Source organism: Boleophthalmus pectinirostris, unplaced genomic scaffold (genome assembly GCF_026225935.1).
Source record: "Boleophthalmus pectinirostris isolate CB_2022bp ecotype Guang Dong unplaced genomic scaffold, ASM2622593v1 HiC_scaffold_5, whole genome shotgun sequence".
Lineage (NCBI taxonomy): Eukaryota > Metazoa > Chordata > Actinopteri > Gobiiformes > Gobiidae > Boleophthalmus > Boleophthalmus pectinirostris.
Window position 1 is genome coordinate 32,614,801 of NW_026571404.1, and position 24,298 is coordinate 32,639,098.

At 37.2% G+C, this 24,298-nt stretch overlaps 1 protein-coding gene across 1 annotated transcript in view; it reads right to left on the minus strand.

Moving 5' to 3' along the window:
• Positions 1-24,298, minus strand: part of mark1 (MAP/microtubule affinity-regulating kinase 1) — a 113,366-nt gene that overhangs the window by 26,973 nt on the left and 62,095 nt on the right. The window contains exons 5-9 of the mRNA XM_055162451.1: positions 10,022-10,070; positions 6,263-6,328; positions 5,453-5,523; positions 1,459-1,515; positions 490-726 (exon numbers count right to left, since the gene is read on the minus strand). Coding sequence (XP_055018426.1) covers positions 490-726; positions 1,459-1,515; positions 5,453-5,523; positions 6,263-6,328; positions 10,022-10,070 — 480 coding nt within the window. The remainder of the gene's footprint in view (positions 1-489; positions 727-1,458; positions 1,516-5,452; positions 5,524-6,262; positions 6,329-10,021; positions 10,071-24,298) is intronic.

Sequence of the window (24,298 nt, forward strand, 5' to 3'; positions counted from 1 at the left end):
CCTATGCTTTTTTCTCTCAACTGGCTATAGAAAAATTTGGATTTTCCGGTTCCCCTGATGTGTCACTCTGACCACTGAGATTCAAATAGTTGTCATGTCGCTTTGCATTTTCCGATTGCTTTCAGCGAGAGACATCCCAGACTGATAAAGAGTGATACATACAATATATCAATCTGGTGTGAGCCAGGTTATACTATTTTTGGTGTTGTTATTTGTGAAAATGCACCATGACAGAGAATCAATAGTGTCATACAGTTGGTTTCCCATGATTCTTAGTAACAATGTGTCTGATTGGACAAAAAAAGGTGACCTGTCAGTATGATGTTAAGAGCATTTACCTTAACAACAATATATTAAAATCAGGTACAGGCCCTTAAACAACATAACTACAAACAAAAGCTAAACTTTGACTCCATCTTAAATTTAAACAAAGGCTATGACCCCAACCCATTTCAGACATTACATTACAAACCCCACATGAATCCCCACCTTGAGGTTCTGTCCGTCGAAGGGTAGAGAGCCGCTGACCAGTGTGTAGAGGATGACCCCCAGACTCCACACGTCCACCTCGGGCCCATCGTACTTTTTTCCCTGGAACAGCTCTGGAGCAGCGTACGGAGGAGAGCCACAGAACGTGTCCAGTTTACTGCCCACCGTGAACTCATTACTGAAGCCGAAATCTGCAATCTTTATGTTCATGTCTGCATCTAAGAGCAGATTCTCCGCCTGTGGGATAAAACAGTGATATTACTACCAGAGATGGGTAATTTTTTTAAATATCCATATCACTAAGACTGTTTTATTATCCGGGAATCAGGAAGTGCGTGTAGCTGCCATTAATGTGGCAGCAAACCTCCGACCTAAGAAACTTGTGAAAAGTACTTATAAACTTAAAAAAATATAAGATGCTTAGAATGCATACAGTAACTGAGAAATAAACTGGTTCTACATTAGGGGATTACACTTATTTATCTCTAAGAAGACAGAAGTTGACAGCAAACTTTCATGTCAGATCTGTGGAGAGACGAGCCCACTCACAGTAAGAATGTAAGTTTTTAGGTCAGTAAAAACTCATGTTGATGAGTAAATGCAAGGGAGATACATTTAAGGCTGTACTGAGACATTCCGGACAAAAACAGTAACAACTCCAAGGAGACAAGAAGGTGGTGCAACCTCCAGCAGAAAAGTTACACACTTGCGCCTTTAACATCAGAACTTAAAATCTGTAAATATTGGTATTGGCCACAGCAGCCAGACAAATTTTGGATATCAGTACTGAAAAAAATAGAAAAAAATATATTTATCAGACCATCTCCAATTTCTACGTCAATTCTCACAGAGCTATGATGTATTAGGCTGGGAAAAGGCTCTGCAGTTGAATGTAACGTGATCCGAGAACTGGTCCAGGGGAAATATGATACCACATTTATCAAAACGTGAAACACTGGAGATCCTCACCTTCAGGTCACGATGTACTATCCTCCTCTGGTGGCAATACTGCACTGCGGAGACAATCTGGAACAGAGAGAGAGAGAGATGTGAGGGTTTGTTTGGGAAGGAGGAAGGGGGAGGTGTTAGGGTCAAGGGCACAAAGGAAGGGAGGGCGAGAAGCAAGACAGTAACGTGTTAGGAAGAGTATCACAGATTTATTTGATCTGCTCTGTGTGTGTGACCTCTATTTAAACTCTTGTATTTTTAGTCGTAGGAGTGGGGCAAGCGAATACACGTTGGCTGTGGCTGAAAGCAAGAAACTATTATATAACCTTATAGAACTATTTAGTGTTGTCACGCTACTAAAGTTTCACACTTGATTTGTTTTTATAATACTTAGGCATTCACTCAGTGCTTATTACAAATTACAAAACCACAATGAAGACAAAAATGTAGTAATCAAATGTAATTTTCATAGACAAAATTATAGTATTTTCTTCATTTAGCTGTGATAAAGGCAAGGCAAGTTTATTTGTATAGCACAATTCATAATTCAGCGTGCTTTACAGATTAAGAAAGACATTAAAATCACAATACAAATGAAGTCAAAATATAAATAATCATTATAAAATTAAAATAACAAAGAAGAACATATGCACAGCTAAACAGACTGTGAAGCTCAAACTCCAACTCACACTAAACTGTTCAGGAAATCTCAAATTCTGTCCTGTTAAAGTGATTTTTTTGCAGTATCGATTCCTGCACAAATAAGTATCTAGTTTCAATATTATTATTATCGATTAATATCTGATTTTTGATACTTTTGAGAACCCTTGAACTATGTAACTTGACTATATGGAATGCTACTTTACCTGGAATGTCCCACAGTATGGCATTATCCAATTACAGGTGTTGGTATACAAAAAAATACCTTGAATATTGTGCATTCTTACTATGACTGCAACAATTAATCACAATTATCATGACAATTAAAATAACACATCAATGTCTGATTTTCATAATATATACTGCTTGTTTCCATGGAGATAAGTTTAATGCCATACTGTGGAACACAAAGCATTATATATACAAAACTGTTGCCATGTTCAAGACAAAATCAGTTTTCCAGATTCTTTTTGATGTTTCAGTGCAGCTAAGATGAAGAAATAATTTATACTTTTACACTTATTAATCTTAATCTTTGGAGCAACTTTGAAAGCAAGTCATAAATTTGATTCTGTTGCATGTCAGGGTTGGGAAAAGGCCTAAATTCTGCTATTTTCTGGAGATGTATTTTGTTTCTTTCGCACGTTCAACACACAACCCTACATATTTAGGCTGTGTTTTTCTCTGAAACTGAAAACCGTCTGTGGTAATACAGAAAGTGCTCCACTGTGTTTTTAAACTCCATACACCTTCACTAGAATCATTTGGAGAACTTCAACCCTGGAATTGTCAATCGCTAATGAACTAAAGGTAAAAGGTAGCTGTCAAAACTATCGCATCATCATGACATCACAAGGTGGAACAGAGCATGCTGAGCTTTGGAGATGTACACAAACTAATACTAAAGGGTTATGAATGAAACAAAACACAACTCCAGGTATGTTTTTGATGAGAAACAACATTATAACATATCTTAAAGCTCACAAGAGTAATTTTGTGTACTATAGGACCTTTAAACAGTTTAGGTTCCAGTTTCCTGTATATCTGCATCATTTCGGCCACTTTCTGACCATTCGAAAGAAGCAATTTATTTTTTTTTTATTACTAATCGCTATGTTAACAGTGCCAGTCTCTCATCTCTCTGAAACCTGTGCGGTCCAGCTGTAATCTGATGTAACTCTTACTCTGCACCTCTCCCTTTATAATGTGTCCTCCAGTGTTGTCTATGACCTTTCGTAGCTAAAGACGCACTGCTCTTTTCTGGGCTCATTTTTTCTCTGGTATTTGGAGAGGCTTCCGGTGTTATTTATTTTTCTTTTACCTGGCACAGTGATATCTGCTACAGCATATGGCACCAAAAGCTTTCATACGCTCTGCCATGACATATGCCACCCACCTGTGCAACTACACCGTCGAAAATGACTCATCTGGGAAGGGAGAATATGAATTTTCACTGAGACTGTCAAATGAACTCCACTATTTTGACATGAATTCTGGCTCGGTTGGGCGAAAATGTGGTAATATCAGGAGATGTCAGAATTGGTGATATTTTAATTCTGATTTCATATTTAAAGGTGCACTATGTAACATTTGGTTGGGGATCTGTCACCTGCTTCTTTCTATGGATATGTCATTTCTCTGCCTGGAATGTTCCACAGTATGACATTAAAGAGCTTTACCTTTTATTTATTCAATTACAGGTGGTGTTATTGCTCAAAATACTTAGAAAAACACTCATCTGATCTCTAACTCGGTCTTGCTTGGTCTCCATGAAGAAAGAAAGGTTTAATTCCATTACAAACAAAGCAATAATATCTCCACAGAGAAAATCCTCAACCAGAAAAGTTACACAATGCACCTTTAAAGCTTAAGGAGCAGTCAGATACAAAGTAGGCAAGCTGGCAGAAAGTCTAATAGAACAGAATAGAAACAGAAGCCATTCACACATCCCGTAAGCACGCATGCATACACCAGAGTATGAGATCAAGGACACTACATTACTACGCATTCTTTCAAGTATTTATATAAAAATCCTGACTCGATTGGTCAGTGCATGGGTGTATTACTACCACTAGGTGTCAGAGCAGCTTTTAGAAGTGTCTGGCCCATAGTATCTTTTGCTCCATCTCCTCTGCAGTCAGTGACACAGCCAGTCTGAAGCTGGTGCAGTCTGAAGCCTTATATAGAACAGTATGGAGTGAGGACACAGCCTACAGTATACCTAGGCCTGTCACAGTAACATATTTTGAAGTATGATATTTTGCTACAGAGAAATATTGCAATTAAAATAATACTGAAACTACTTTATGCCACTGATACAATAACAATAAAACGGAATAATACCAGTAAAACAATTTTTAAGCTGCAGCAAATACAGAAGAAGGAACTGAAAATTAGTTTTAGAGGATACTTATTCAATTCATTCATTTCTACAGGTCAAATCTTATCATATAACAAAAATAACAAAAAATATCCCTGTTATTGCAAAGAAAATGTAAACACGATAAACACTGAGCGCCAAAATATACTGTTCCAGCTTTCATATATTGAATGATAACTCAACATAATAATTAAAGTGACAGCCCACAGTCTACAGTCTATAGTCTACAGCTTAGTTACTGTGTGCATGGCATGTCCAAACTATAGCCCTTAGACAAATTTTTCTTGGTCCTCGGTAGGGGTGTGCAAAAATATTGAAGCATCGATATATCGTATCGTTTGATATGATGCTACGGTATCGATATCGTGGGCTGCTGTACTGATATATCGCCCAGAGTATTTTTTGGTGTATTTTACTAAATTATTTTTTTTACAAAGCTACAGTTTTGTTGCTTGTTTTTTTTATTGAACCGTATCGAATCATTTTGAAATATATTGAATCGAATCGAAAGCGAACTGTATCGAGGTATGTATCGTACTGTGGCCTGTGTATCGAGGTATGTATCGTATCGGCAACTTCTTAATGTCACCCAGCCCTAGTCCTCGAGCTTCCAGGTATATTGTCCCATATTACTTTAAGAAATGCTTTTTACTCTAGGTTATTTGAAAATCTTGGTAACCTTAATAAAGCCAGTTTCAAATATTTTGTGTGTCCTATTGAGGATCAAAACCAGAATAAAGGTTTGGTGACTTATTCTAACTTGTTACAAAAGCACTTATTTGAACTATTTACAGTTTTGACCACCAGATGGCCCTGGATTGGCCCTCTGCTTCGTCTGTGTTTTGATGTATAGGCCCTTGATGGAAAAATTTTGGACTTTCCTGTTCTACACTTTACATTGTACAGTCTATAGCAGTTTACATAAATACAGCAGCTATAGACATCTTACAGTCGACAGCGCTGGTCTCCACTCACTTGTCTGAACTTGGCCCGGGCCTCCTTCTCCTTCATTCTGCCGTGAGCCACCAAGTAGTCAAATACTTCACCTGAGCACAAAAACGTACAAACATTCTAAGTTAATAACAATTATATCACATGTTTTCATTATCATAACCTCATCTTCCTGGTATTTAATAGTAACTAGACAGGATAGCTTGGCATTTCATTTTATACTTTTCTGTTTGCTCCTATACAGTGTTATTTTTGCTTTATACTGTATTATCTGTGATATTTCTATGCTATGTACTTTTATGTGAAGCACTGGGTCAGCTAAAGTTGTTTTAAATGCTTTTCTATGGAAATAAACTTGAAATGAATAATCATGTTAGTTATTGTTTGTGTATTACGTATAAACTTTCAAACTCAATGTCAACACTAAAGAATAGACTCGATACTCAATATCAATTTCAATACCATGGTGAAAATTGAAAAAACACTCTTTCTTTAGACAGTAGAATGGGATTTTCAACATTAAATCATACTTTCTTTTATATTACCCTGTGGTCTTACATATAATCCCTCAGTGGTCCAGGTCAGTTCCTTATACTTGTTCTGTTACAGCCCAAGATCTAAAGCTACTCAAGGAAGGTTCATTTCTTTCCTGTGAATGTGACTTTTTTAGTATCGATACCTGCTCAAATGAGTATCTAGTTTTGATACTAGTTTTAGTATTGATTAGTATTTGGTTTTCGATACTTTTGACAACACTAAAGCCTAATAATGTATGTGGGAATATACTGTAAAAATTGTGTATTGCTTTAGAATCCATTGTTATTTGTAACTTACCACCACTGGCGTACTCCATCACCAGATAAAGTGTCTTCTCCGTCTCTATCACTTCAAACAATTTCACTGCACAAAAAAACAACAACAAGAAAGATCACATGAAATTCACATAGTTATATATCATGATATCAAAGCCACTTCACAGCTACAGCCCTGTTCATCCTCGGGGGTGTTCTACATGCACGTTTATTGGCTGAATGTTTAGTAGATACCATGGTGACACAATAGCAAACTAAATAAAAAACTTAGATAAACTGAAAACTCATAAAAAAATGCAAAATGGATTTAAACAGCACATTTTCAGGAGCCTGTGATTAATACGAGTGTTCATGTTCATGTTTAGGTGTTTGATTTACAACAAAAAAGGTGAGTGACTAACTGAAAAACTGTTGTTTAGCTTGTAACTGTAATTATGTGTAAGAGACGTGTTTAACAGCACAAAGCAGCTCACCTGTTGGAGTTCCAGCTAAGTCAGTTCTTTATGGTCACATTGTGTTAAAATAAAGATCAGATTAAAGGTGCATCGTGTATGCTTTTCTCCATGGAGATGTTACTGCTTTGTTTGTTTGGAATGTTTCACAGTATGGTATTAAACCTTTCTAACTTCATGGAGACCAAACCTGACCAAGATACAAGTCTGCATAGACACAACCCTGCTCAGTCAGAATGCCTGTTTCTCAAGGTATTTTTGAGTTATAAAACCACCTGTAATTTAGTAAATGTAAGGTAGAGCTGTTTAATGTCATATTGTGGAACATTCCAGCTGGAGTAATGGCATATCCATAGAAACAAGCAGGTGACGGACCCCCAACCAAAATGTTACATAGTGCACCTTTAAGTCTAACTTGAATAACAGAGATTCTGGCAGTTGGCATTTCAAGGACACGCTGTTCATAGAATGCAATGGCCATAAATGACTTAGTTTTCATATGAACTGACTAACCTTGAGCTTTTTATTATAGTTTTATGGCAGCATGAATAGCCATATTGTGATTTAGCATGTGGCTTCCTCTGAACCATTTTATGCTACCTGCAAAAGTGCCAGTTTCCATCTTATTTCGTGATTAATGCTTTTGATAAGTCGGGGAGTAGCGTTGCCAGATAGGAAAAAACAGATCTAAATCGAGTCTCAAATGCTCGATCATGCCTCAGCTTGTGGCTTTGAGCTGTGAGGGGGAATGGGAGACTGCACATACATTTAAAATAGGAGAAAAACCTGACTGTCCATAGATATATAGAGTTTATGTAATAGTGTTGAGAGGGTATTTCAGCACTGAATAAATTACACTTTTAAATTACATCTTTAAAGGGCTCATATTACGCTTTTTTCTGGTCTATGTTATAATGTTGTTTTCTCTTCAAAAACAAACCTGGAGATCTGTTTTGTTTCATTCACACATGTTTAAAGCACAAATTCCGCATATTTAGAGACTTTTCTCAGACAGAAAATACTCTGTTCCACCTTGTGATGTCATGTGTTAACACAGGAAGTGCTCCACTGTGTGTTTAAACACCATACACCTTCACTAGAATCATTTGGATCATTTCAGCCCTGGAATTGCAATCTCTACTGAACAAAACATAAAAGGTAGCTGTTAACTTGAAAACTAGCACTGCATGACATCTCAAGGTAGAACAGAGCATTTTGAGCTTTAGAGATGTAAACAGACTAATAATAAAAGATTACTGAACATGTGTGAATGAAACAAAACACACTCTAGGTATGTTTTTGATGAGGAAACAAGATTCTAATATGTCTTAAACCTCACAAGAGTCAATTTTGTGTAACATAGAACCTTTAACTATACTTGAATAATATTTAATTTGAAGTAACAGTACTCCTACTCGAGTAAAGATTGTGGTTACGGTGAGTAAGTCTACAAGTAGCAAAAGACTTATGTTGACAGAATTAAATGATTTGAACCTTTGTGTTTCTTAAACCACTCTTTAGAACAGGATTTGCTGAGTCTATTCTTTGTCAAGTGTGTGACTTATATAATCCTTTGTCCGTCTATTACATCACAGATCCAATTTTAAAAACATGTTTATGGAGAGGTGGGTAGTACTTTAATAAAATCATACTTCTCATGTAGTTTTCAGACTCCATACTTTTATTACTACTAACTTGAGTAACATTTTACAGTGTTGTTCAACCTTTACTTGAGTAGTAGTTTTCGCAAATACTTCATTACTCTTACTTTTCTTAGTCCACTACTAATATATAATCCTTTGTCTGTCCTGTTACATCACAGATCAGATTTTAAAAACATGTTTATGGAGAGGTGGGTAATACTTTGGAGTAACTTTAATAAAATCATACTTCTCATGTAGTTTTCAGACTCCATACTTTTACTACTACTTGAGTAACATTTTACAATATAACAGCACTTACATATTATTACACACTGATTGAATGTTCAACCCTTACTTGAGTAGTAGTGTCCCCACATACTTCATTACTCTTACTTTTTTGGTCCACCAGTGGTGGAAGAAGTACTCAATTTTGTTACTTAAGTAAAAGTACAGACAACAAAAAAGAGCAAAAAAATAAATAAATAAAAATACTCAAGTCAAAGTAAAAGTATAATCACAAAGTAGGGTACCCATTTCAAAATGTACTTAAAGAGAAAAAAGTAAAAGAATGTTGCACAGATTTTGAGGTCTAAAAGATAAAGATTCAAATGTCGTGATTTTGATAAAGATTTGTACTGAAACTGAATTGATTTTTTTTCCAGCAGTTTTTCTTTGTATATTTTAGTTTGCTCAGAGTAGGAACATGTTAAATAAACTCCTCAGCCTTTTCAGCAGGTCTCAAACTATCATAAAAAAATACTTATACATAATACTAGAACGTACAGATACCTGCTCTCAGATGTAGTGAAGTAAAAGTAAAAATTATCCACTTTAAATCTACTTAAATAAAGTAAAGACAACTAAAATTGTTACTTTAATATAGTACTTTACTACTTTACTACTTTACTATGAGGTTTTGCCACTGTCCACTGCTAATATTATTTTGAAGTAACAGTACTCTTACATGAATATACATTTGGAGTAGCCAACACTATTTACTTCTGTTCTATGTTCAAACTGTTACTTAGTACTCAAGTTGTAACTTCTCTAAATACTTTTTTAATTTGGGGTCACTACTTTTTACAAAAGTGCCCATCTTATGACATTTTCTGATCTATGGTCTAATGTTTTCTCATCACAAACACACCTTGTCTTGTGTTTTGTTTCATTCACATATTTTTATCACACAAACCTGGATGTTTAGGATGAGTTCTTCTCTCAAACAGTTCCACCTTGTGATGTCATGTGGTAATACAGGAAGTGCTCCATAAACTCCACACACCTTCACTAGAATCATTTGGATAATTTTAGCCCTTGAAATGCGAATCTCTACTGAACAAAAGGTAAAAGGTAGCTACCGCCTCGTGACATCAAAAGGTGGAACAGAGCATTTTGAGCTTTGCAGATGTAGACAGACTAATAATAAAATACTGAAACATCTGGGAATGACACAAAACAGAACTTCAGGTATGTTTTTGATGGGACAATAATATTCTAGCATCTCACAAGAGTCAATTTTGTGTAATGTAAGATTTTTTAAGTAGCAGTACTCGTTTACAAAGTACTCTGTTACTCTGCCCACCTGTGAACAGCACGTTTTACAGGTGTGGCTCTGTGCTGGGTGGTGCAGGTGAGATTATAGTTTAAGCTGAGTGTATTGTGTGGGTCTTTGTACAGTGAACTCACCTATATTTGGATGATTCAGTATCTTCATTATTCTGACTTCCCTGAAGAGCTGCAGAGACAAAAAAGGCACAGTCCATTACTAAGCTGGCGAAATCCCATACAAGCAATCAATTCTTCATAAAAAACAGTGGGTAGTTTTGCAATGAGAAACACTATTAGTCATCGTCATATTAAGGTCCAGCCGGGACATGTTAGCATAAGTATAAGTGGCAATGCTAATAGGATAGAAGCAATTGAACTGAAATTGCTATTTGAATCATAGCAATTAGAAATACACAAAGGAGGCAATTATTTAACTGTCAGCCATAATATTTGTAAGAGAAATATGAACATTTTTACCGTTACAAATAAACTAAACAGTCTTGTGAGTCATCTAATGGGCTTTAGAAAGAATAAGTAGGGAAATCATTCCCTATAGCATTAGTTGTTGGTACATACAACTTATCTATTGCCATGTTTTTATGAGGGCTTTAATTCCAAATAAAAATACTTTAATTCTGAATAAAAAATTAATTCCGCTTTAAAAAGACCATGTAAACACTTAATTCTTAATAAAACAGATTATTCGGAATTAAACTTAATTATGAAGTAAGTGGGTGGTTTATTCCAATTTTTAAGACAAATTTATTTATTCCTTGATCATGTAAACGTTTATTCTTCTTAAAAATAATTTCAGCTGTTCAGCGTATGCTCATTGGATTGCTCTTCGAAACCATTTTTTTAATAAGTGCACTAGAAGAACTACAAATAATGAAATGATTCAGAATGCGGGAGTGGGCTAAAGTAGAGCAGCCGTTGATTCAGTTTTGTCTTTTTCCTTCCTTCTCTGACACTTTTCCCTCCACCTCCTCAGCTGACAGACGTAAAGAGTGTTGATAGAATTCTCAAGCTGCTGCTTCCTTATCATCGGAACAACTGCGAAAAACATATCATGTTTGTGTCCATGCCGTAACGACAAACCAAGATGACATAAAAGCCTGTAGCAGCTGAAATGTGTTTCTCCCCGTAGGCGTAAATATGTTTGTGGGCCCCCTGTTCAATCAGAACTCTTTCCGACTCCCAGATGTTGAGCGGAATTGACGTGTTTTCCATGTAAACCTCAATTAGGAATTATTATTTCCAAGTAAACTCAAATTTGAATATTTCAATTCTGAACTATTTAATTCAGAACAATTATTTTGGAATTAAAAAGCATCATGTAAATGTGATCTATGTCTGATTACACTGTGAAATTACATAACAAAAACTATTTAAAAAAACGTTTCTGGAGACTGTACGCAACCAGTTTGTCTCCATGGAGATGTTAATGCTTTGGTTTAGATTGTTCACAGTAACTACAGGTGTTTAAGTGCTTGACAATATCTTAAAAAACATTCATTCTTACAGTGAGTGGGGCCATCTCTCTATAAATCTAACCTGTAATGTGATTTCTAAGTCTCCATGAAGATTATTAAGTTTATAGTCATACTGTGGAACATTCTGGCACATCTCCACGGAGACAAATGGATGACGGACCCTACACCAGGCAAGCTACACAGTGTACCTTTAACATTACCCAATAAACAATCAAGAAAACATCATGTAGGGGTGTCTTCTATCCACCATAAGGGGAGTAGTTATTACTATGAATGAGCACATTTTCTACAGCAAATTTAGCATTGAGCTGTTACAAGGTGTCAGAATATGAGAGGAGGATCACAAGGCCACTGTCTGTACAAGTGTAAGGCAATCCTGTTTACAACCAGCCTGGCACCACCACCAGAGGACAAATCTTACTGTAGTTGTCTTGCCCAAGGACACAACAACAGTATTGATACTTTGCAGTGGTATCATGCTGGGGAAGGGGAGGTTCTATAGCGTAATGGTCAGCATTTATCATGGTGACACAATGCACGTATAGCAAACACTGCCAAAAATGCTTTAAATAGTCTGAAACTCAAGAAAATAAAAAGAAAATACAAAATGGATTTAAACTGCAAATTTTCATAAGCCTGCGATCAATACGAGCATTCATGGGCCTGTTTATGTGTTTGATTTTCAACAAAAAGGAGAGTGGCTAATTAAAAAACTGCTGGATAATGCCATCTAGCTTGTGACTGCAATGTTATAATTAGAGAGACTTGTTTAACAGCACAAATCAGCTCACCTGTTGTTGCCGTTCCAACTAAACCAACTCTTTCTGGTCACACTGTGCTAAAATAAAACTCAAATTAAAGTCTAAACTGAGTAACAGAGCGTCAGAGAGAGTAGTGCTTACAGTTAGCATCACCACCCACAGAATCTTGATGACATCAGCTGAAAAGTATCAATATGCACAAAAGCAAGGATAAAACCGGCAAACCTGAGCAAACATGGGTGAATGTCTCAACCAGCAGATTTTTATAAGACATAATATCATCGCAACAGACCAGTTATATTGCAACAGACACTAGACAGTTAAAACAATGTCAACTGCTCCCTTCAAGGTGTGTCCATTTCATGTCTTGTGTAATAACTCAGATATCGCAACTTCAGCGGGTTTGAAGAGGAACAGTGCAGACCGTTACAAAAAAGAAATACTAAAGAAAAATCTACAGCCTGTCCACACAGCACCTCAGCTTTATGCAGACTGAGGTTGGCTCCTTTTATAGAGCACCTCCCTTAATTGGGCACTCCCATACTCCAGTGCAGGTAAGTACAGGTGAGTTTAATAATATTTTAAAAGTTAAACTTAGCAAAACAGTGATAATGTTTATTCAGTTAAGTTCAATACAAAAATAGAACTCTCTTTATTAACTTAACAGTGATAATTGTATAAATCTGCTAGATTCAAAAAGCTAAAATATTTGGACACCCCTCCTCAAGAGCACACAGTTGTCTGCCGCAGAACCTTCTTAAGGTGCTCTAGCTGCGTGGGGACTCTTTTGACCAAAACACTTAACATGGCCGATGCAAATGTACTTCTACTTATGTTACAGGTAACTTCTCTGCAACAAATATTTTAATGAATGAATTAATAAATATTATTTCATATGTTACCTTAAGTTTATAGGCCTATGTAATTGATTACCTGGTAGCTACATTGCACCTTAACATGCAATAACTAAAAGATAAAAAGTACACATTTAGTTTAATAAAAACTAAAATACTTAAAACTATTGTGTTTATACGCAAGACACTTCACTCACACTGCCCACTCTAGCCACAGTTTACAAGCAGTTACTGGTTTGAACCAGAAGGGCATGCTGGTTGAGATTAATTAAAGAGTTTTATGTTATGAGTTTGTTACTTCTATGGGGAAATGACAAACACTACATGTTTACTTCACCATGTTTCTTTTTAAAAGATCAGCAAAAATGAATTTAATGCACACTACCAGCAAACTCACATTTATAATGTAACCTTTGTTGTGACATTTTATCAACACAAGTTCAGTGTTTTGCCAAAGGATACAAGGTCAGTGTACACAAACTAGCATAGCAGCCAATATGACGCACAATGTCATCAAGAATCTGAGAATTGTTTAACAGGCCCAAATGACGCCATTTTCTGATTTATTTAATGTTTCCTCATTAAAAATATAGTTGTACTGAACAAAAAACACTGCAATTAATAACTAGGATATTCTGTTGCACCTTGTGATGTTATGTGGTAATACAGGAAGTCTTCCACTGTGTTTTTAAACTTTAACTTAAAACTAGAATCATTTGGATAATTTCAGCCCTGGACTTGCCAAACTCTACTAAATACACGGTAAAAAGTAGCCATTAACTTGAAAACTTCATGACAAAACAAAGTGGCAGAGCATTTTGACCTTTGGAGATGTAAACAGACTAATAATAAAGATGCTCAAAGTGTGTGAATGAAACAATACACAACTCCAGGTATGTTTTTAATGAGGAAACATTATAACTTGGCTTAAAGCTCACAAGAGTCAATTTCACGTTATATAGAACCTTTAATGTCATTTTATCATTTATGAAAAAGTAAATTCCATTACAGTACACTGCTAATGATTTCAGACGGCTAGCTTGAGTGCCGGTGCCGCTTCGAGGTGCTGTTGAATCATTTACACTGTATTTTCCCACTCGCTAATGCTAAGCTAACGTCCTGCACCGTGTTAGGTTACAATGCTACTGGGATTTAGCTTCTGTGCTACTGCTACTGCTACCTGATCCTCACTCAGATTGGGCTAGTGCTGACTTTGCCACATGAAAAAATGCCTAAAGTGAGTTTTTCAGTTTCTCATACAAATTGAAATAAATGTACAACAAGCCAATATGCAAAATAACTGGACATTGTCACTCCAAAAAAAGTAAAGTATTCTATATGTCCTGCCAATCATTATTTCATCTTTGCATAGTTTTCTCCTTACGACTTCTTGTACATAGCTGAAGCTGAGATATATTTGAGACTATATTTCTCTATTTTATTTTTACTTGTACATATACGTTTATATAATAATTAGGGGTGGGACATTAACATGTTAATTACAATTAATTAATTGCAAAGAAAAGAATGTATTAAAGATATTAACACATTTTATCGCAGTTTTACATGCCAAACAATGCACAACTTTTGTCAGTGCACCATGTCGTGATACGACAATTATACTGAAGCAGACACTTCCGACTACAAAAATAACGGAGCATGAAAGCCTCTGGGTCTGCTGGATGGTAAATTTCTATTTTAAAAAAAACTACCAGATGGAAGTATTTACAAAGGTGTTGTTTATTGTAAACTTTACAGAACAGAGTTTGCATATCACAGCACCTCAACTCTACGATACCATTTAGATGCAAAACATGTCACAGTGAGCACAGAAACACTATGTTCAGAAGGAAACATCTTAAACTTTAACTTAAGTCTCCTCAATTTTGGACAGGGATCTTAACTACTACTACTACTATTTTTAAATTAAGTGCAATTTTAGTTTTTCAAGAAATTTTTCCAGACATTAAAAGAGCTTGAGTTTGTCTGTGTGTTTTATTTGATGAAGTTGTCCACTAAAATTCATTTACATAAAATAAATGTTGCTTTTGGGGCAAATATTGTATAATACAATACAAATACAAAGCATGTATTTAATTAGATTATTATTTTTTTTTTTTTATCAAGTCATGCCCCTAATAATTATGCCTATTTTTACTTTCCATTTATATTTTTGCTCTTTGTTATTATATTATATTGTGATGCTTGAGCTACTGTTTCCAAATAATTTCCCTTATGGATCAATAAAGTTTAAGTCTAAGTCTATAAATTTTATAGGAAGCAAGCACCATCTATTTACAGGAAAAGCTATACTCTTTGGTTAAGATTGAGATCGGCTTAGTTTTGTGGAAATTCACGTTGGACAATCAGTAAGCACGAAGACATAAAATATACAATAGACAATAACCAATAACAATAACTACAGATTCACAATACTATAAAGACACAGCAGCATCAAGAAAGCAGTACCCAATGTTTTCCATGTATGTGAGCAAAATCTATCTTGTGTCAGTACAGATATATTGTATAAGCTGCTCTTGAGGTCAAATAAGTCCACTGTGTACTGTCTGTATCGAATTAGAATGCCTTTTATTGTTCGATAATCAGGAAGTGTGCGTTAATATGACCAAACACCGCTCCAGTCTCTTGAGAGTTGTGAAAAGTGCTTATAAAGTCATCACAATTAATAACTAGGATGTTCTGTTCCAACTTGTGATGTCATGTGGTAATACAGGAAGTACTCCACTGTCTTTTTATACTCCACACACCTTCACTAGAATCATTTAGATAATTTTAGCCTTGTAATTGCTAATCTCAGCTGAACTAAAGGTAAAAGGGAGCTGTTAACTTGAAAACTACCGCTTCATGACATCACAAGGTGGAAAAGAGCATTTTGAGCTTTGGAAATGTAGACAGACAAATAATAAAGAGTTACTCAAACATGTGAATGAAACAAAACACAACTCCAGGTATGTTTTTGATGAGGTAATAACATTCTAACATGGCTAAAAGCCCACATGAGTCAATTTTGCGTCATATAGGACCTTTAAAAACAGAATCCTTTTTTTCAACTTCATATCATAACTCATTCCTATGTATGTCAGCAATGAATCCTGGGACTTTTCAACAAATTACCAAAATAGCTGGCCGTATGTTCACAGTTCACAGCCTTGATTTTCCTCAGATACTTCATTGCTGTTAACCTGGAATAGAACCTACGTATTCTGTATATATATATATATATATATATATATATATATATATATATATATATATATATATATATATGCCTATCTCACCCCAGTGCAGTGTCAGGAGGATAGCTGCAATGCCCCAAAAAGCACCATGAGTCATTCGTAGCGAACTCCACAAATTAGTAGCTTCTTGGGGTCAGAAAATACAAGATGTCATCATGGGAGCCAGTGTACTGTAGTACTGTAGGAGAGAATATGAGGTTTAGCACTTGTATAATTTGCCACAACAGGACGTGACCCCAGCAGCGGTACGAGATGACAATGTTATGAGATGCAGACCAAAACAAAAACAGCAGCGCTAATGACGGCGGCGGAGGAGGTGATGAGTGATTACAGGTGCACAGTGGGAGGGCATCAGAGGCAAATATGGAAACTGCTTACATTATAATATGAAAACACAACAACACAAGGCAAATGATGATGTGTTTACATGTTGAATCTGACTTTAAAGGGCTCAGATAATGCTATTTTCTGATCTATGTTATCACGTTTCCTCATCAAAAACATACCTGGATGTGTTTTGTTTCATTCACACATGTTTAAATGTGCATTACGTAACTTTTCTGGTAGAGGGCCAGCCAGTTTTTTTGTTTGGCGATGTTACGGTTTTGCCTGCAATGTTTCAAATTATGGCGTTAAATTTCTCCATAAATCTCCATAGAGACAACAGGAGATGCCACCAGGCCAGTTTACAGGTGAGATCTGTGAATAGGGCTGTCGCAGTAGCCTCAAAAATGAATCACTGCGGTACTAAGGAGCCCACCGGTGCATGTTCGGCCACCACCGCATGTGACCAACGTGACCCAGCCTGCCTCAGTGAGAGCTGGAGAGATGGCAGCGGCACTTGTTCCAAAGCCAAACCACCTGTGAAACCATACCCAAGACGGTTCGAGCCGACACCGAACCAATGGTGGCACGACAACCAAGGTAGATTTCCTCTCCTCTCCAAAGTCACCTGCAAATACATGTGCATCTGCGCAACAAGTGCACCATCAGAAAGAGTATTCAGTGCCGCTGGAATTATTGTAACTCCACTCCGATCATCTCTTAAACCTCAAAAGGTGAATATGAAGTTTTGCCCAGTTACAAGTTATTTCTTTATATGCTACTACTATTACTATACTATATATACTATGATTATAAATATAAATAGATTTGTTAAGGGGGGGTACCGCATACCGCGCTGCTGAGCCGCTATGACGTACCACAGGAGAAATTCCCTAACCGCAACAGCCCTATCTGTGAAGAGGTGACCCCACTCACTCACAGTAAGAATGCATGTTTTTAAAGGCATTATTGAGGAATAAGAACACCCATAATTGAAATGGTCACATTTCACCTTCAAGCCACTCAAGTTCTTTACAACAAAGAACCACTCACCCATTCATACACCAGTGTATGAATGAGGTAGGTTAAGTGTCTTGCCCAAGGACACAACGACAGTATTCATCTGTGGGAGCTGGAATCACACCAACCAACCTGTGGGTCAGTGGATCTGACTGCTCAAACAATGTTGTTTATATCGAGAACAGGATTCGAAACCCTGACCTTCGGCTCACTGGACAAACACTCTACCAACTGAGCTACAGCTTCTTATACCTTCTTATAGAAGTTTAGTACCATACTGTGGAACTTTACAGACACAACAATAGCATCTCCATCGTGGCGAACCCTTAACCTGCAAAGTTGTGCAGTACAGTTTGAATTCTATTCTCAAACAGAAAACACTCAGTACAGGAAGTGCTCCACTGTGTTTTTAAACTCCATACACCTTCATTTAAATAATTTCAGCTCTAGAAATGCCAATCTCTACTGAACAAAAGGTAATAGGCAGCTGTTAACTTCATGACATCACAAGGTGGAACAGAGCATTTTGAGCTTTGGAGACATAGACAGACTAATAATGCGGCATTACTCACACATGTGTGAATGAGGTCACAAGGGTAAATTTTGCATAATATAGGCCCTTTAACAAAGATTACTAACAGATCCATGAATAAAGAGAAAATATAATCTAGGAACACATTTCATTGAATTGTAAAACCCACAAACCGGTTTAAACCTGGCATGAACGCATTGTTAATTAAGCCTAGTCAAAGAAAAAGATTCGCTGCAATAGGGAGGGAGGGCATCAGGCACAAAAGTCGAACAACCTACGTTGTTTTCAGAATTTACTCCTGGACGAGAATATAGCGCTTGCATAATTTAAGCCTTTGGAAAGAGCTTTACCCCGTTATTTCTTATATCACTAGGCTTTTTTTTTAAAACCTGTGTCCGTCACCTATTTGTCTCCATGGACATGTTATTGTTTTGTCTAGAATATTCCACAGTATAGATTAAACCTATATACTGTATCACGAGGGAGAGGTTACAGGTTACAGAATTACACTCCATTATAGTTTTACAATTAATAAATGCTAGATGGATGTGTTTAATGTCATACCCTGGAACATTCCAGGGAAAGCAATAACATCTCCATGGAGACAAACAGGTAACAGACCCTCCACCGGCGCAATGCACCTTTAAGATGAGACACTACAGGCAAAACTCTTTTTTCCTTTTCATTTTTTTGTTTGTTTGTTTGGTCTCTTAGCAACAAACTGTCATGTGGAAACAACAAAACTGCCCACTCTGCACTGAAAGATGTTTTAATATTTAATCAAGTTGCTTCTATAGAGTTATATGGGACATTGTAAGTTCAAAGGTCATTTTCTGAAAATGCATTTACCCCTCATGGGAACATAACGATCACGACCTTATGGAGATCAAAATGTTTAATGCCATACTGCAAAACATTTCAGACAAAACAATATCATCTCCATGAAGAAAAGCATTTGGCAGACCCTTCACCAGAAAAGTTACACAATTTCCAGGCAGAGCAATGACATATCCAGAGAAACAAGCAGGTGTTCTGTAGTTAAGACAAATAAGTTATATAACACATTTGGATCACTTTTGTCTTATTTTATTTTTGTATAAAGTAAATAAATCCTGTTTACAGTCCCTATAATCTGCAGATACTTAAAGGTGCATTGTGTAAATTTTCTGGTGGAGGGTCTGTCAAATGCTTTTCTTTGTGGACATGTTATTGCTTTGTCTTGCTTAAACCTTTCTATCTTCATGGAGACCAAACCAGACCAAGTTACAGGTCAGATCTGTGGAGAGTCATTTGGAGTATTTTGGAGCTATAAAACCACCTGTAACTGAAAAAATGTATGGTAGAGCTGTTTAACGTCGTACTCTGTCAGAAAAGTTACACAATGCACTTTTAAAGCTATAGTATCGAAATCAGTATTGGATCTGAAAAAGATGGATCTCCACCATTTGGATAGCTCATTGAGAACGCCCATTGTCCCAGTTGTTTGTGTAACTTTGTGAATGACATTGCCTTCCTTGCATAATCGCAGGAGCAGTGTTTGGAGCAGGTTTCTGGGTCATTGTCTCAGAACAGGCCCACAGACCTTTCAGCTGTTCAGTCTCTACCTCAATCTGTCTGTACAGGCTCACCCTTTTCTGTTGGGCTGGTTTCCATAGTGGGAATCATTTTTTTCCCCTTAGATTTGGAGTTCAGATTATGGTGGCTCAGATACTTTCTATATTTCTTTCTATATTCATAATTTTCTTTTGTATGGTTTGTGTGGTGTAAAGGTGCACTGTGTTACTTTTTGTTTGGGGGTCCGTCACCTGTTTGTTTCTATGGAGATGTCATTGCTCTGCCCAGAATGTTCCACAGTATGACATTAAACAGCTTTACCTTACATTTATCCCATTAAGTGATCTTCTATATAGTTCAAAAATACCTAAAAAAAGCAAACAAACAAAGAAAACTGGTATTCTGACTGTGAGCGGGGTTACCTCTCCACAGATCTGACCAGTAACTTGCGTCTGATTTGGTCTCCAAGATAGAAAGGTTTAATATTATGATGTGAAACATTCTAGACAAAGCAATAACATCTCCACAGAGAATTGCATTTGACGGGAACTCCACCAGAAAAGTTGCACCTTTGACTACCTTTTATTGTCATTTTGAACATTGCAGTTATTTTTTTATGTTATGTATAAAGCAACAAAGTGAGATTTTATCATGCCAATGTCTAGTCCATGTTCTTTTTAGACTATGGGGGGCGACTGTAGAAACCGGAGACTATGCACTAAGCTGTGGAAATGTCATTCAGTAATCCAGTAAGTATTAAACTACGTAATGGAGGGATGCACGGTCTAATCTCTCATTTCTTCAAGTCTTATTAAAATGGTTAATCATTAGACTGACTGGCTGCTGACATATAAATTGGCTGGTTAATTATTACTTTCTTAAGGTTCCATGTTTTTTGATGTGAATATGTAATAAAGTGCATGTTTGTATGTATCTGGAGCTGTATCAGAACAAGTATAAGAGCACATAGACTAGTATACGCCCATGGACCACTGAGGGATTACACAGAAATTATAAGATGGGTCAAATGCAGAGGACAGATCTCCCTTAAATTATTACTTTCACATTTTGTATTTGTTTTCATATCAAGTGTTCTATCTTGAAGGTGCACTGTGTATTTTTTCCAGTTACTTATCTCCATGTACATCTTCTTCCTTTACCACCAATATTCCAAAGTATGGCAAACTAAACTCGTCAAGCACTATAGAAACAAGCAAGAGATGCCACCAGGGTAATTTACAGGTAAGATCTGTGAAGAAGCTACCCCATTTTGAGTATTTTCAAGGTTGCGAAGCTCCAACCTGAAAAGTTACGCAATTATCCAGACGAAAGCATAAAATCCTTTATTTTACCTCTTGTTACATCTGTCATCCTCTTCCTCTCTTCCTCCCTCCTTTTCTCCCTCCCTCCCACCCTCTTTCGCTCCCTTTTCCTCTCTTCCTTCCTTCCTTTCTCTGTCCCTCCCTCTCTCTGTTTCCCTCTCTTCCTCTCTCTCCCCCATTCTCCCTCCCCATCTGTCTCTCTCTCTCTATCTTCCTCTCCCTTCCCTAGCTTCATCTCCCCCCTCTTCTTCATTCTCTCTCTCCCTTCCTCTCTCCCTGTCTCCCTTCCTCTTCCCTTCCCTCTCTTCCTCTCTTTCCCCTCTCCTCCCTTCCTCCTTCTCTCTCCTTCCTCTCTCTTCCTCTCTCTCTCCCTCCCTTTCCCCCCTCCTCCCTCCCTTCTTCCTTCTCTCTCCCTCTCTCTCTCTCTTCATCCCCTTCTCCTACCTTCCTCTCATCCTTTCTCTTCTTCTCATCCTCTCCCTCCCTCTCATCCTCTCTCCTTCCCGCTCTCTCTCCCTTTCTCCGTCTCTCCCTCCCTCTCTTCAATTATCCAGACAGAAGCGTAGAATCCTATCTTTATCTTTTACCTCTTGTTGCTTCTGCCATCCTCTCTGTCTCTCCCTCCATCCCTCCATCCCTCCCTCTGTTCTGCATCTGCGTCACTGCCCTAAAGCCCCTCACATGGGAGACACGCGTGCGGCCACTTGGAAACAAAAATGAGAACAAATCTGAGGGGGGCGGAGCCAAAAACCACGACCGCCCAGACAGTCGATAGAGGCTCGATAGCACCGCGGCCGTGGAGGGGGATGACGGGGGTAATGATTTTGGCTATAGCCTCATCTGCTCCAGTAATAACAGCCCACTCATGCTGGAGACAAATCAGGTAACACAAACTGACCAGCTAACGAATGAGGACAATAGTCAATGTCCGCTGAGGAATATGACAACACTTTACTAGCAAGGCAGTGTACTCATTTTTTTCATTTAAATTTTTATTTTTTTTATCTTTTGAGCACTTAAAATTGCAATCTGTCAATTTACTTTCACTTTGAATTTACAGCGTACAAAAGCAATCTGACAACCTTTGCTGCTAAATGTAGGCACTGAAGGTTTATAGGGATGAGCTGATATGGATTTTATTTAATTTTTTGTTTTTAGTTGGTATGATATCCGATATTGGGCCTTGCTGTTGTGGCAGATACCAATATTTGCCGATACTACTAGCTGATAAAATCCAAAGTGACAAATATATCTTAAGTTGAAGTAGAGATCACCAATTAACTTTTCACTTTTGCAAAAAATAACAAATACATTTCCTTATATGCAATACAAAATCATTTTAATGCTCTTCAATTTGCATTTTTACACGTTAGTTTGTTCAAAAGGACACTCAGACAATAGCCAGGCTGGCGCCACCTAGTGCCTCCACTCAATTTCATTTCTTTTCAGCGACTCGGTCCGAAATCAGTCCGATTCGTAAAAAAACGAAAACCAAAAAACCGAAGAGTGAGTCCCGAGATCGAGGATTTAAAGCATGAATTTTATCAAGGGGAAAGACGTTATTGCCCTTCTTCCTACAGGATTTGGGAAAAGCTTAATATACCAGATAGCTCCGTTAGTGGCGCATTACATTCGTTATGACCAAATAGCAGCGATTGGTTAAATTAAGTTAAATTAAGTACCCGCCTATCGTCAGGTCAGTCGGTTTCTATGAAGTGAAACTGGCTGATGAATCAAGCTACTCAGAGAATGGGGCAGTGCAAAAAATATTGGTATCAAGTATCAGATGGTGATATCACTGATTCTGTATCAATATCAACTAATACTGGAACCGACATATTGCCCATCTCTAGTTTATACAGTGATTTATTAGCAGCGCGATTATTGTCAATACGGCCCTAATACATACATGCTTTGACGAATCAGAATGAGCAGTGAAGGTATAAATAATAATGCATTAGTCGTCTAAAGTTGCTGTAAAAAAAAATTGCGTTGTTCACTCACTCTTAGAAAGCTGCTACACACACACACACACACACACACGCATGCCATACTGAAACACCTACAGGGATGTTGGATGACGTGTCTTGCCCACGAGCACAACATCTGTATGGATGTGTCCGGCCAGATGTGCAAAATAAATTGAGCTCTTGATATTAAAAAAATCTTAAGCTGTATAAACAGAATGCAAAATGTCCAGTTTTACACGGCTAAAAACTGTCTAAAATTTGACATAATAAAACCAGACTGGATGTATTTTTTTCCTTCATGAAGAAGTCTCCACTTACTTTGTCATATTCAGATGCCATTCCTGACTGACTTGTGCAGCTTTGTCTACGAATTGTGCTATACAAATAAACTTGCCTTGCTTTGCCAATATTGATATTTTGCAGCTGATAGCTTCACACCCCAAGGAATGACAACTGAAAGCAATACTCTGTCTGAAGCTCTGTTATGCAAGTTAGACTGAGCTTTATTTTAACATAATTGGACCAGAAATAGCTGACTTGTTTGGAACTACAACAGGAGAGATAATTTGTGCTGTCAAACAAGTCTCTCACACTTAAAGTGACAGTCACAGGTTAGTTAAACAAGACCATGGACGCTCGTATTGATCACAGGCTCATGAAAATGTGCTGTTTTTTTTTTATTCTTCTTGAATTTCTTCTCCATTTTAGTCTGTGTTTGGTAATGTGTGTTTTTTCTTTGCATGTAGAACAATTGCAAAGTATCAACAGTGAATATGGCACGGCGGTTAGCGTTAAGTCGCCAGTATAAATCCGTCTCGAAGTCTCAAAGCTGGTGTTTGAGTGGGGCCTTCCTGCACATGCTCTCCTGTGTCTGGGTGGGTTTTTCCCTTCAGCCTAAAACATGCACAATGGGCTAATCCTCCAGGTAAATCCGACAAAGGATCCTGGATCAAGATGAGAAGACGACCCCCCCAGAGGCGCTGCACTGAGGTTTGATACTGCCAAGGAAGATGAGTCAAATTCACCAGAAATAACCCTAAATCTGCAAAGTATTGGTGGTTTTTAGATTATAAAATGTGATGATATCGTATTTCCAGATGGGGGACAAGAGACTGTTTTTCTTATTGATTACATTGAACTTTCCCATGAAATATTGGAAAGGCAAATTCTCCGACCCAAGATGATACTTCGTGAAAACCATCTGACCTCACAGTATTAGAATTCGTTCGCTCACAGTAGCCAGGTACTTTTTTCATTTAACCAATCACTGCTATTTGGTCGTGACATATGTAATGCGACACTAACGGAGCTATCTGGTTTTCTTAAAT